This window comes from Scyliorhinus torazame, chromosome 25 (genome assembly GCF_047496885.1).
Source record: "Scyliorhinus torazame isolate Kashiwa2021f chromosome 25, sScyTor2.1, whole genome shotgun sequence".
Classification (NCBI taxonomy): domain Eukaryota; kingdom Metazoa; phylum Chordata; class Chondrichthyes; order Carcharhiniformes; family Scyliorhinidae; genus Scyliorhinus; species Scyliorhinus torazame.
Window position 1 is genome coordinate 46579489 of NC_092731.1, and position 14142 is coordinate 46593630.

The following is a 14142-nucleotide window of genomic DNA, read 5'->3' on the forward strand; positions in this document are numbered from 1 at the left end:
AGAGCTGAGCATGTTGTAAAACAGCTCGAACGTCACACAGACAGCACAGTGAGAGCAACATTAAAACACCCCTTGAACAAGTACTGGGATACCTGACATATTAATCATTGTGGCAAATTATAGATTGGTACAACTAAACGAGGTTTAATCAATTTCCTGTTCTGAAGCAATGACACATTCCCGAGCACATGTGTCAGAGTCACTTTATTAAAGCAATTGATTCACTTGAACAAGGTGATTTAATCAGAAAATCTTCACGGTACTACTCGTCCATGTTCGGAGTTGCTAAAACAGATGGCAAACGGTGATTAGTCATTGATTACACACAGTTAAACAAATACACTGAGCCGAATGCGGCTCAGCCGACAAACACCCAGCAAATGGTCAGTGTTAGTTTGGAAAAAATACAAGTCTTGTATAGACTTAGCAAATAGCTTCTCATCACACCCTGTCAATAGGTGCGTTTACTGCACCGATTGACAATCAATACGTTTGGACCCACCTTCCAGGGGGATTTAGAAACTCACCACAATTCTTTTCAGCGAGAGTAATGTAAATATTGTCAGACTTATCTCCAGGACCTAGTTACGGAGATGATATCCACCTGACCACAAATTATTATTTAGACCAACACGTTTAACTCTTTGATGACGTTTTAAATGGCTCCACGATAATGGTGCTTTGATTGATCTGATACAAATCTCAGTTTCTGGTCCAATCCATTTGCCTTATAAGCAGACAGAGGCTGTCACGGACTGTTCAACACTGAGGAACAAGCAACCTGAGTGAACCTGCTCCAGCTCACACGGCAACACCTGAAGCTCCGGTCAGCAATCAGGTATGAATTAGATGATGAGAAGGTTTAATAATAATAACCGCTTATTCTCACAAGTCCACTTCAATGAAGTTACAGTGAAAGTTAGTAGTCGCCACATTCCGGCGCCTGTTCGGGGACGCCGGTACGGGAATTGAACCCACGCTGCTGGCCTTGTTTTGCATTACAAGCCAGCTGTAAACTGGTTTAGCCCACTGTGCTAAACCAGCCCCTGGTTGCCAAACATTCGCTCAGGACTTTGTAACTCCAGTCCCGATACAGAGCTCATTAATGAGCTGTGTCTGTGAGGAGACTGGAGATGGATCTGGAGGATTTACTCAGCAAGTCACAACCCAAAAGTGGTTTAATGATTGGTGTGGGGGAGGGGAGGAGAGGGCTTGTGAATTGTACCAAGAAATATGAACATGTTGGGGTGAAAGTATAATGGGCGGGATTCTCCATTTCAGATTCTCCAATTCAGAGCCTACGTGCTGACGCCGGGACTGAATCGGTGATGTTCTACAACCACGAAAGAGGCACCGGTCCCGGAGCAATTCAGGATGGGTTAATGGGCTTGCACCGTGCCTTGTGGAACTAGAGCAATTCCACTGAAAAACGGTGTCCCATTCTCCAGGGTGGGGATTGGCACTCGTGAGGCTGACAAGCTGCACTCGTGGGGGTCTCCCAGGCGCTCGGAGGCCCCCAGGTACATGTCCTTTGGGTAGGGTGGTACCCTGGCACTGCTGGTTCCACCTGGACAAGCTGGCACTGCCAGCTGCAGAGGCACTTCCAGGATACCAGGTTGGCCAAGGTTCCAAGCTGGCATTTTATGGGGTGGCGATCTGGCCGGGGGGGTGTCCTGCCCGGGTGTTCGGGTGGTGGGGGGTGGGGTGGGGAGGGGGGGGGGAGGGGGGGGGGGGAGTGTTGCCAGTGATGTTACAGATGGGCCTGGAAATCCTCGCATAGTGAGTTCGGTATTGGGGGTTGAGTTGGGGATCGCGTTGGGGGTTCCACAAATGAGGTCACGGTTTAAAAATGGCATCTGCTCTCCCGCCACATTGAGGAGTTCCAGCGGGTGGAGCTGCTCAGTGTAGGAAATGGGGCTATGTACAGCCTCAGTCGCACAATCTCCCCTAAGACCCCCTATCTGACCCGAGTGACATTACAGCATTGTGTTTCTCAATGATGGGAAACCGGAGCCTAACTGCTTTCGCTATGGGACATTAAGCCCATTCAGTTAAATCTCACTCAATATTCCAGGCGTGGTCTCACCAAGGCCCTGTTCGTGTACTTGAATCCTCTCGCAATAAAGGCCTACATTGCATTTCTCTTCTTTACCGCCTGCTGCACCTGCATGTTAACCTTCAGTGACTGGTCTCCGAGGACACCCAGGTCTCGTTGCACACTCCCCTCTCCTAATTTATGGCCATTCAGATTATAGTCAGCCTTCTCATTTTTGAGACCAAAGTGCATAACCTGGCTGTAATGCACTTCACTCACTATAGATAGATAAACTCAATGTCCACTATCCCACTCCCAGAGAGAGACCTCACTCACTATAGATAGATAAACTCAATGTCTACTAACCCACTGCCAGAGACAGACTTCACTCACTATAGATAGATAAACTCAATGTCCACTATCCCACTCCTAGAGAAAGACTTCACTCACTATAGATAGATAAACTCAATGTCTACTATCCCACTCCGAGAGAGAGAGACTTCACTCACCAGAGATAGATAAACTCAATGTCTCCTATCCCACTCCCAGAGAGAGACTTCACTCACTATAGATAGATAAACTCAATGTCCACTATCCCACTCCCAGAGAGAGAGATTTCAATCACTATAGATAGATAAACTCAATGTCTACTATCCCACTCCCAGAGAGAGACTTCACTCACCAGAGATAGATAAACTCAATGTCTACTATCCCACTCCCAGAGAGAAACCTCACTCACTATAGATAGATAAACTCAATGTCTACCATCCCACTCCCAGAGAGAGACTTCACTCACTATAGATAAACTCAATGTCTACTATCCCACTTCCAGAGAGTTCACTGACTATAGACAGATAAACTCAATGTTTCCTATCCCACTCCCGGAGAGAGACTTCACTCACTATAGATAGATAAACTCAATGTTTCCTATCCCACTCCCAGGGAGAGACTTCACTCACTATAGATAAACTCAATGTCTACTATCCCACTCCAAGAGAGAGAGACTTCACTCACTATAGATAGATAAACTCAATGTCTACTATCCCACTCCCAGAGAGAGACTTCATTCACTATAAATAGATAAACTCAATGTCTACTATCCCACTCCAAGAGAGAGAGACTTCACTAACTATAGATAGATAAACTCAATGTCTACTATCCCATTCCCAGAGAGAGAGAGACTTCATTCACTATAGATAGATAAACTCAATGTCTACTATCCCGCTCCCAAAGAGAGACTTCACTCTCTATAGATAGATAAACTCAATGTCTACTGTCCCATTCCCAGAGAGAGGCGTCACTCACTATAGGTAGATAAACTCAATGTCTACTATCCCACTCCCAGAGAGAGACTTCACTCTCTATAGATAGATAAACTCAATGTCTACTGTCCCATTCCCAGAGAGAGGTGTCACTCACTATAGATAGATAAACTCAATGTCTACTATCCTACTCCCAGAGAGAGAGACTTCACTCGGAAACTTAGCAGGTGATGCAGGATGAGGAGGAGGCCTCGGTGGTGGAGTTGAAAGGTAAGTGGGAGGAGGATTTGGGAGAGGAGATCGAAGAGGGGACGTGGGCAGATGCCGTAGGGAGGGCGAATTCTTCCTCTTCGTGCGCGAGGCTCAGCCTCATACAGTTTAAGATGCTGCACAGGGCACACATGACCGGGACAAGAATGAGCCGGCTCTTTGGAGAGCGAGGACAGGTGTGTTAGGTGCTCAGGGAGCCCAGCAAATCACAATAATATGTTCTGGGCATGCCCAGCGCTGGAGGAATTTTGGAAGGGCGTAGGGAGGACGATGTCGAGGGTGATAGGATCCAGGGTCAGACTGGGCTGGGGGCTCGCAATATTTGGGGTGGCAGAGGGGCCAGGAATGCAGGAGGCGAAAGAGGCCGGAATTCTGGCCTTTGCGTCCCTGGTAGCCCGGCGAAGGATTCTCCTTCAGTGGAAAGATGCGAGGCCCCCAAGTGTGGAATCCTGGATCAGCGATATGGCGGGGTTCATTAAATTGGAGAGGGTGAAATTCACCTTGAGAGGGTCGGTACAAGGGTTCTTCAGGCAGTGGCAACCGTTCTTAGACTTTCTGGCAGAACGATAGACATTGGTCAATGGCAGCAGCTCGGGGGGGGTGGGCGGGGGGGGGGGGGGGGCAGGGCGGGGGTTTACTTTTTTTGTTCATGTTATTTACACTGGAGGGTCTGAGGGGGTGTATACACCTGTTGTGTTAAGTCGGGGTGTTAATGTTAATTTATTATTTATGTACGGGGGGAGGGGTTTGGGGGGTTTGGGGGTTGCTTTTTTAGATTGTGTTTTGTACTTAACCCTGTTGGGTTCTTTTTTCTGTCTCATTTTGTCATTGATATTTTAGGAAAACCTTTAATAAAAATTATTTTTTTAAAATAGAAGTGCCAGCCCACACCCTCCCTTTTCTTGGTGCCCACCCTTTCCCCACCCTCCCTCCGACATCATGGTCCCTTTTCCAGCATGCATTTCACGTTGCCTCCCCATTAATTGTCCGGCCAGCATGCAATTGCGTTCCGGGTTCTGGGTAAGGTGAGGTACTTTGTGAGTTCTGGTGATCACAAAAGGTGCTATATAAATACAAGGCTTTTTTAAAAACTGATAGGAGAATAACCAGAATTGGGGAGGTGGGTTCTGAACCACAACAATCCTACATCTCTTCCACCACAGTCAAATGAGCTTGCGTTTCCATGGGAATGAGATGGATGTGCTTGAGATACGCTATCAAATGACACTTTGACCTTCCCTATGTTAATAAAGTCTCCTCCCACTGGCACTGCAAACTTGTGGTGATACACCCCTGTACTTCCCTAGCATTGTACATAGTTATATAATAGTTGTGTGTAACGTGGCCGTGTAATCCTGTGTATTGTACTCTAGCTCTGTAGAGGTTCGGTCACCTGTATGTAATCTGACCTGGCCACGGAGAGCTCCGCCTTGGCCACTCCCCCGGGAGTTAGGTATAAGACCCAGCTTCTGAGACCTGACCCATTTTGTCTGGGGTCGTCTGTGTCGGGTAAGCTTCCTATGTAGTGTATTAAAGCCTTGGTTAAAGTCTCACATGTCTTTGTGGTTCTTGACGCTTAGTGCATCAAAACTTAACTGGGCCAGTACCGGAGGACACGGGCAGCAAGCTAGCACAGTGGTTAGCACTGTTGCTTCACAGCTCCAGGGTCCCAGGTTAGATTCCCGGCTTGGGTCACTGTCTGTGCGGGGTTTGCACGTTCTCACGGTGTCATAGGTCATAGAAGGCAGAGAGTAGCAATGGAAGGGTGATTTTCTAATTGGAGGGCTGTGACTAGTGGTGTTCCACAGGGATTAGTGCTGGGACCTTTGCTCTTTGTAGTATATATAAATGATTTGGAGGAAAATGTAACTGGTCTGATTAGTAAGTTTGCAGACGACACAAAGGTTGGTGGAATTGCGGATAGCGATGAGGACTGTCAGAGGATACAGCAGGATTTAGATTGTTTGGAGACTTGGGCGGAGAGATGGCAGGTGGAGTTTAATCCGAACAAATGTGAGGTAATGCATTTTGGAAGGTCTAATGCAGGTAGAGAATATACAGTGAATGGTAGAACCCTCAAGAGTATTGAAAGTCAGAGAGATCTAGGTGTACAGGTACATAGGTCACTGAAAGGGGCAACACAGGTGGAGAAGGTAGTCAAGAAGGCATACGGCATGCTTGCCTTCATTGGCCGGGGCACTGAGTATAAGAATTGGCAAGTCATGTTGCAGCTGTATAGAACCTTAGTTAGGCCACACTTGGAGTATAGTGTTCAATTCTGGTCGCCACACTACCAGAAGGATGTGGAGGCTTTAGAGAGGGTGCAGAAGAGATTTACCAGGATGTTGCCTGGTATGGAGGGCATTTGCTATGAGGAGCGGTTGAATGAACTCGGTTTGTTCTCACTGGAACGACAGAGGTTGAGGGATGACCTGATCGAGGTCTACAAAATTATGAGGGGCATAGACAGAATGGATAGTCAGAGGCTTTTCCCTGGGGTAGAGGGGTCAATTACTAGGGGACATAGGTTTAAGGTGCGAAGGGCAAGGTTTAGAGGAGATGTACGAGGCACGTTTTTTACACAGAGGGTAGTGGGTGCCTGGAACTCGCTGCCGGAGGAGGTGGTGGAAGCAGGGACAATAGTGACATTTAAGGGGCATCTTGACAAATACATGAATAGGATGAGAATAGAGGAAGATGGACCAAGGAAGTGTAGAAGATTTTAGTTTAGATGGGCAGCATGGTCGGCACGGGCTTGGAGGGCCGAAGGGCCTGTTCCTGTGCTGTACATTTCTTTGTTCTTTGTTCTTGCTCTTTGTTCACGAAAGGCAGATAAACTCAATGTCTACTATCCCACTCCCAGAGAGAGACTTCACTCACTATAGATCAATAAACTCACTGGCTACAACCCAGTCCCAGTGAGAGAGAATCACTCACTATAGATAGATAAACTCAATGTCGACTATCCCACTCTCAAGAGAGAGAGACTTCACTTACTATAGATAGATGAACTCAATGTCTACTATCCCACTCCCAGAGAGAGACTTCACTCTCTATAGGTAAACAAACTCAATGTTTACTATCCCACTCCCAGAGAGAGACTTCACTCTCTATAGGTAAACAAACTCAAAGTCTACTATCCCACTCCCAGAGAGAGACTTCACTCTCTATCGGTAAACAAACTCAATGTCTACTATCCCACTCCCAGAGAGAGACTTCACTCTCTATCGGTAAACAAACTCAATGTCCACTATCTCACTCACATTTTCTATCATTTTCCCATCTCCGGAATTTTCTCTAATGTGGATTGTCCATTTTCAATTACAGAATATCACTGAGAGAGATGAAGACGTTGTTGTTGATTCTGGGCTATCTGAGTAAGTAACCTTCATTCAGGACACCGAATACAATTGTGATCATTCAGTATCATTCCCGGAAAATAGATGGAGTAGAGAGGAAGAGACCTTTCCCCTTGGTGGAGGGATCAATGACCATGGGGCAGAGAATTCAGGTGAGGGGCAGGAGGTTCAGAGGGGATGTGAGGGAAACCTTTTCACCCAGAGTGCGGTGGGAGTTTTGACCCCGCTGCCTGAAAGGGAGGTGGAGGCAGAGACCCTCATAACATTTAAGAAGTGTTTCGATGTGCGCTTGTGATCCCCGGGCAGACACGGCTAGGGGCCAAGTGCCGGGAAATGGGATTAGAATAGTCAGCTGGTTGTTTTTGACCGGCCCAGACCTGATGGGCTGAAGGGCCCTTTCTGTGCAATGTGAATCTCTCACCACAACAACTCCTGATATTCGGATCAAAGATCTGATCAAAGAACTGCAGTTTTATCCGAGAAAGTGATTTTTGGAGAGGTTTTATTGAAGGGTGTGTATTTCGGAAGGAGTTCGGGAACGAGAGGAAGATGAAGTTACTGAGAGCTTTCGGGAAGACATTCCCCAGCTTCGAATGTTGCGATGAGGTTGTGGCCTCCGCTGATTGGGTGGAGGGAATGGGTGCTGTGATGGGGGCGGAGCGATGGAGTTTGAGGATGAGGGACATGGATTTTGGGCGGAGGGATGGAGTTTGAGGATGAGGGACATGGATTGTGGGCGGAGGGATGGAGTTTGAGGATGAGGGACATGGATTGTGGGCGGAGGGATGGAGTTTGAGGATGAGGGACATGGATTGTGGGCGGAGGGATGGAGTTTGAGAATGAGGGACATGGATTGTGGGTGGAGGGATGGAGTTTGTGGATGAGGGACATGGATTGTGGATGGAGGGATGGAGTTTGAGAATCAGGGACATGGATTGTGGGCGGAGGGATGGAGTTTGAGGATCAGCGACATGGATTGTGGGCGGAGGGATGGTGTTTGAGGACGAGGGACATGGATTGGGGCCGGGGGGATGGAGTTTGAGGATCAGTGACATGGATTGTGGGTGGGGGGATGGAGTTTGAGGATCAGTGACATGGATTGGGGGTGGAGGGATGGAGTTTGAGGATCAGGGACATGGACCGTGGGCGGAGGGATGGAGTTTGAGGACCAGGGACATGGATTGGGGGCGGAGGGATGGAGTTTGAGGATCAGAGACATGGATTGTGGGCGGAGGGATGCAGTTTGAGGATGAGGAACATGGATTGGGGGTGGAGGGATGGAGTTTGACGATCAGGGACATGGATTGGGGGCGGAGGGATGGAGTTTGAGGATCAGTCACATGGATTGTGGGCGGAGGGATGGAGTTTGAGGATGAGGGACATGGATTGTGGACGGAGGGATGGAGTTTGAGAATCAGGGACATGGATTGTGGGCGGAGGGATGATGTTTGAGGATGAGGGACATGGATTGGGGGTGGAGGGATGGAGTTTGATGATCAGGGACATGGATTGGGGGCGGAGGGATGGAGTTTGAGGATCAGGGACATGGATTGGGGGCGGAGGGATGGAGTTTGAGGATCAGGGATATGGATTGTGGCGGAGGGATGGAGGTTGAGGATGAGGGACATGGATTGTGGGCGGAGGGATGGAGTTTGATGATCAGGGACATGGATTGGGGCGGAGGGATGGAGTTTGAGGATGAGGGACATGGATTGTGGGCGGAGGGATGGAGGTTGAGGATGAGGGACATGGATTGTGGGTGGAGGGATGGAGGTTGAGGATGAGGGACATGGATTGTGGGCGGAGGGATGGAGGTTGAGGGTGAGGGACATGGATTGTGGGTGGAGGGATTGAGTTTGAGGATGAGGGACATGATTTGTGGGCAGAGGGATGGAGTTTGAGGATGAGGGACATCGATTGTGGGCGGAGGGATGGAGTTTGAGGATCAGGGACATGGATTGTACGGCCAGAGGAAATTGCGACCTAAGGATCTGAGAGGATTTGAGTTTGAGGATGGCCAGGGGAGTTTACACAATGACCTCAGTCGGAGAGTTTGCCGGGGGAGCTGACAGCTTTGTTTATCTGAGGGACAATGTTGAAAAAACTGCTGGTCTTTATTCGTTTTCCTTTCTCCCCAGCCACACTTGTGTCTCTGATCTAAGAGATTATAACTTGCCGGTAGTTGATAAATTAGCTAACTATTTGACTTCTCAATGCAGTAAGTCACCTTGGACGGGCATGTGGTGGTCATGACTGCAACAGGTAGCAATCTGTGGGAGACATCGCAACGCCGGACACATATCAGCAGAAAGTGTCTGCAGCTCAGGAAACTTTTGGCTGCGAGTTGCTGAGCTGGAGTCTGAGTTGTGGACATTGCGAAGTCACGGGGAATGGGAGAGTTTCCTGGATACTTAGTTCCAGGGGGCAGTCCCAGGCCAACGGTGAGGGACCGGAGGGTGTGATTTCAGGGAAGGTGGTGATGGAGGAGCCTCAGTCCCTGACTTCGCCCAACAGGAATGAGGTGTGTGTTACCTGTGCGGATGAGGAGAAGGACTGGAGTGTGGAAGAGGGGACTGAGCATGGCACCTTGGTGAAGTTTGCCATCTCCAGTGCTTGGAGAACAAGAAGCTTTGTGATAGGAGACAGTTTGGTCAGGGGCAGCGAGACTGTACTCTGCAGGCACAATCCGGAGCCCGTCCAGTGCCGGGGTTCAGGATATCTCCTGTCTGGAGAGGAACTTGGCCGTGAGAAGGGGAGGGTCCAGTGTTTGTGTCTCATATGGGATTCAATGACACACACAGGACTTGGACACAGGTTCTGAATCGGGGATTTGAGCAGTTGGGGGCAAGAATCTGGAAACGTTGTCACTTTGGTTTATTCCCTGAACCAGGTACCAGTTGAGACAGAGCCGAGTGTTGTGGAGAGCCCGTACCCAGGGGCAGGGAGATGGACTTTCCAAACCTAGAACTGATGTATTCCGTTCCAAACAAACAAAAAGGTGGAGGGGTGAGGGGCGGGGCGGGGGGGTGAGGCGCTGGAGGGAGGGGAGGCGCTGGAGGGAGGGGAGGCACTGGAGGGAGGGGAGGCGCTGGAGGGAGGGGAGGCGCTGGAGGGAGGGGAGGCGCTGGAGGGAGGGGAGGCGCTGGAGGGAGGGGAGGCGCTGGAGGGAGGAGAGGCGCTGGAGGGAGGGGAGGGGCTGGAGGGAGGGGAGGGGCTGGAGGGTGGGGAGGCGCTGCAGGGAGGGGGGGCGATGCAGGGAGGGGGGGCACTGGAGGGAGGGGAGGCGATGCAGGGAGAGGAGACGCTGGAGGGAGAGTATGTGTGGGAGGGAGGGGAGGCGCTGGAGGGAGGGGAGGCGCTGGAGGGAGGGGAGGCGCTGGAGGGAGGGGAGGCGCTGGAGGGAGGGGAGGCGCTGGAGGGAGGGGAGGCGCTGGAGGGAGGGGAGGCGCTGGAGGGAGGGGAGGCGCTGGAGGGAGGGGAGGCACTGGAGGGAGGGGGGCACTGCAGGGAGGGGTGGCGCTGGAGGGAGGGGAGGCGCTGGAGGGAGGGGAGGCGCACTGCAGGGAGGGAGGCACTGCAGGGAGGGGGGCACTGCAGGGAGGGGAGGCGCTGGAGGGAGGGGAGGCGCTGGAGGGAGGGGAGGCACTGGAGGGAGGGGGGCACTGCAGGGAGGGGAGGCGCACTGCAGGGAGGGAGGCACTGCAGGGAGGGGAGGCGCTGGAGGGAGAGTATGTGAGGGAGGGGAGGCGCTGGAGGGAGGGGAGGCGCTGGAGGGAGGGGAGGCGCTGGAGGGAGGGGAGGCGCTGGAGGGAGGGGAGGCGCTGGAGGGAGGGGAGGCGCTGGAGGGAGGGGAGGCGCTGGAGGGAGGGGAGGCGCTGGAGGGAGGGGAGGCGCTGGAGGGAGGGGAGGCGCTGGAGGGAGGGGAGGCGCTGGAGGGAGGGGAAGCGCTGGAGGTCGGTGAGCACTGGAGGGTGCCAAAATGCAGGCCGGAGGCTCGGCTCAGATGAGGGGCTGGAGGGATGTGAGGCACCGGAGAGAGCTTGGGCACTGGGCAGTGTGACGTTGTGGAGGGAAGCTATGCCCTGGGGAGAGGTGGGATCCTGCAGGGAGGTGAGGTGTGGGAGAGGGCGAGAGGCTGCAGGGAGGGTTTGAGTGGTGGGAGGGCAGATGTAGTGGTAGGTGATGGAGGGAGAGTTTGGGTGGAGGTAGAATTTGGGTGGAGAGGTGGAAGTGGTGGCGGAGGGCTTGGCGAGGGGTATCATGGGCATCAGGGGGGTTTAGGGAGGGAGAGTTTGGGTGAAATGAGGCTTTGGAAGGAAGATCTGGGGAAGGATAGTTTGGATTGGGAGTATTCCGAGATGGAGGGAGTGTTTGCTGAGGAAAGCTTTGGAGATGGCGGGTTTGGACGGAGCGAGTGTTTGGGGGGAGTGAGGGTATGGGGGGGCAAGGGAGAGTTTGGGGGGGGCGAGTGAGGGTTCTGGGGGCGAGTGAGGGTTCTGGGGGCGAGTGAGGGTTCTGGGGGCGAGTGAGGGTTTGGGGGAGCGAGGTAGATTTTGGGGGCGAGTGACGGTTTGGTGGTGCGAGGGAGGGTTTGGGGGAGCGAGGGAGGGTTTGGGGGAGCGAGGGAGGGCTTGGGGAGCGAGGGAGTGTTTGGGGGAGCGAGGGAGTGTTTGGGGGAGCGAGGGAGTGTTTGGGGGAGCGAGGGAGTGTTTGGGGGAGCGAGGGAGTGTTTGGGGAGTGAGGGAGTGTTTGGGGGAGCGAGGGAGTGTTTGGGGGAGCGAGGGAGTGTTTGGGGGAGCGAGGGGGTGTTTGGGGGAGCGAGGGAGGGTTTGGGGGTCTGAGGGAGGGCTTGGGGGAGCGAGGGAGGGCTTGCGGGAGTGAGGGAGGGTTTGGGGGTGGGAGGGAGGGCTTGGGGGCGCAAGGGAGAGTTTGGGGAGGGATGGAGGGTTTGGGGGAGCAAGGGAGGGCTTGGGGAGCGAGGGAGGGTTTGGGGGAGCGAGGGAGGGTTTGGGGGAACGTGTGAGGGTTTGGGGGAGGAATGAGGTTTTGGGGGCGAGGGAGGGTTTAGGGGGAGCGAGGGAGTGTTTGGGGGCAAGGGAGTGTTGGGGGTGCAAGGATTGTTTGGGGGGGCAAGGATTGTTTGGGGGGGCAAGGGAGGCTTTGGGGGCAAGGGTAGGTTTTGGGGTGGCAAGGGAGTGTTTGGGACGGCGAGGGAGTGTTTGGGACGGCGAGGGAGTGTTTGGGACGGCGAGGGAGTGTTTGGGGGAGCGAGGGAGTGTTTGGGGGGCAAGGATTGTTTGGGGGGCAAGAGAGGGTCTGGGCGGCAAGAGTAGGTTTTGGGTGGGCAAGGGAGTGTTTGGGGGGGGCAAGGGTGGGTTTGGGGAGGGACGGTGGGTGGGTTTGGGGAAGTGGAGGGTGGGTTTGGGGGAGGGGGTTTTGGGGAGGGGGGGAGGGTGCGTTTGGGGAGGGGGAGGGGGGTTTGGGGAGGGGAGGGGGGGTTTGGGGAGGGGAGGGGGGGTTTGGGGAGGAGGGTTTGGGACGGCGAGGGGGTGTTTGGGACGGCGAGGGGGTGGTTGGGACGGCGAGGGAGTGGTTGGGCCGGCGAGGGAGTGTTTGGGACGGCGAGGGAGGGTTTGGGGGAGCAAGGGAGGGTTTGGGGTGGCAAGGATTGTTTGGGGGGCAAGAGAGGGTCTGGGGGCAAGGGTAGGTTTGGGGGGGGCAAGGGAGTGTTTGGGGGAGCGAGGGAGTGTTTGGGGGAGCGAGGGAGGGTTTGGGGGTTGGAGGGAGGGTTTGGGGGTGGGAGGGAGGGTTTGGGGAGTGAGGGAGAGTTTGGGGGTCGAGGGAGGGTTTAGGGGAGCGAGGGAGGGCTTGGGGAGCAAGGGAGGTGTTGGGGAGCAAGGGAGAGTTTGGGGAGTGATGGAGGGTTTGGGGGTGCAAGGGAGGGCTTGGGGGGCGAGGGAGGGGTTGGGGGAGCGAGTGAGAGTTTGGAGGAGCGTGTGAGGGTTTGGGGAGGAATGAGGTTTTGGAGGGCGAGGGAGTGTTTGGCGAAGCGTGTGAGGGTTTGGGGAGCGAGTGTTTGGGGGGCAAGGGAGTGTTTGGGGGGGCAAGGATTGTTTGGGGTGGCAAGGGAGGGTTTGGGGGCAAGGGTAGATTTTAGGGTGGCGAGGGAGTGTTTGGGAGGGCGAGGGAGTGTTTGGGACGGCGAGGGAGTGTTTGGGAGGGCGAGGGAGTGTTTGGGGGGGGCAAGGGTGGGTTTGGGGAGGGACGGTGGGTGGGTTTGGGGAAGTGGAGGGTGGGTTTGGGGGGGAGGGGTGTTTGGGGAGGGGGGAGGGGTGTTTGAGGAGGGGGGATTTGGGGAGGGAGTGTTTGGGGAGATGAGGGAGTGTTTGGGACGGCGAGGGAGTGTTTGGGACTTCGAGGGAGGGTTTGGGGGAGCGATGGAAGGTTTGGGGGGCAAGGGTAGGTTTTGGGGGGGAAGGGAGTGTTTGGGGGGGCAAGGGTGGGTTTGGGGAGGGACGGTGGGTGGGTTTGGGGAAATGCAGGGTGGGTTTGGGGAGGGGGGTAGGGTGCGTTTGGGGAGGGGGGAGGGTGGGTTTGGGGAGGGGGGGAGGGGGGGGGTTGGGGAGGGGGGAGGGGGGTTTGGGGAGGGAGGAGGGGGGGTTTGGGGAGGGAGGGTTTTGGGAGGGACGATGGGTGGGTTTGGGGAAGTGCAGGGAGGGTTTGGGGAGGGAGGGTTTGGGGAGGGAGGGAAGGTGGGGGGGTTTGGGGAGGGAGGGTTTGGGGAGTGAGGGTGAAGAACAAAGAATGATACAGCACAGGAACAGGCCCTTCGGCCCTCCAAGCCTGTGCTGACCACGCTACCTGCAGAAACTAAACCGCCCACACTTACGGATTCCGTAACTTTCCGTTCCCACCCTATTTATACTTTTGTCTAGATTCCCATTAAATGCCACTATTGTACCTCCCAGGCAGCGCTTCCCATATAATTACCACCCTCTGTGTAAAAGACTTGCCTCGTGCATCTGTTCTAAACTTTTCCCCATGGGCTTTGAACCTATGTCCCCTAGTACTTGACTCTCCTACCCTTGGAAAGAGCATCGTCACCACCCGCTTGAACTCGCTGCTCCCCCAGCCACTTGTATATATCCCCAATTCTTCCCTTACCTTCCACATCCGGAAGTAGCAGTCGCTCCAGCAGAGTGTATCCCGGCAACTA

At 53.7% G+C, this 14142-nt stretch overlaps 1 protein-coding gene across 3 annotated transcripts in view; it reads left to right on the top strand.

Moving 5' to 3' along the window:
• Nucleotides 1–431: 431 nt before the first annotated feature.
• Nucleotides 432–14142, top strand: part of LOC140402509 (uromodulin-like) — a 42335-nt gene continuing 28624 nt past the window's right edge. Inside the window, exons 1-2 of one of the 3 annotated variants that reach the window (XM_072490374.1) lie at nucleotides 432–826; nucleotides 6895–6944. In XM_072490374.1, the coding sequence (XP_072346475.1) occupies nucleotides 6911–6944 (34 nt within the window). In that variant the 5' untranslated portion in view covers nucleotides 432–826; nucleotides 6895–6910. Of the gene's footprint in view, nucleotides 839–6894; nucleotides 6945–14142 lie in introns of all 3 variants that reach the window. The other 2 variants (XM_072490373.1, XM_072490372.1) reach the window with 2 other exon arrangements.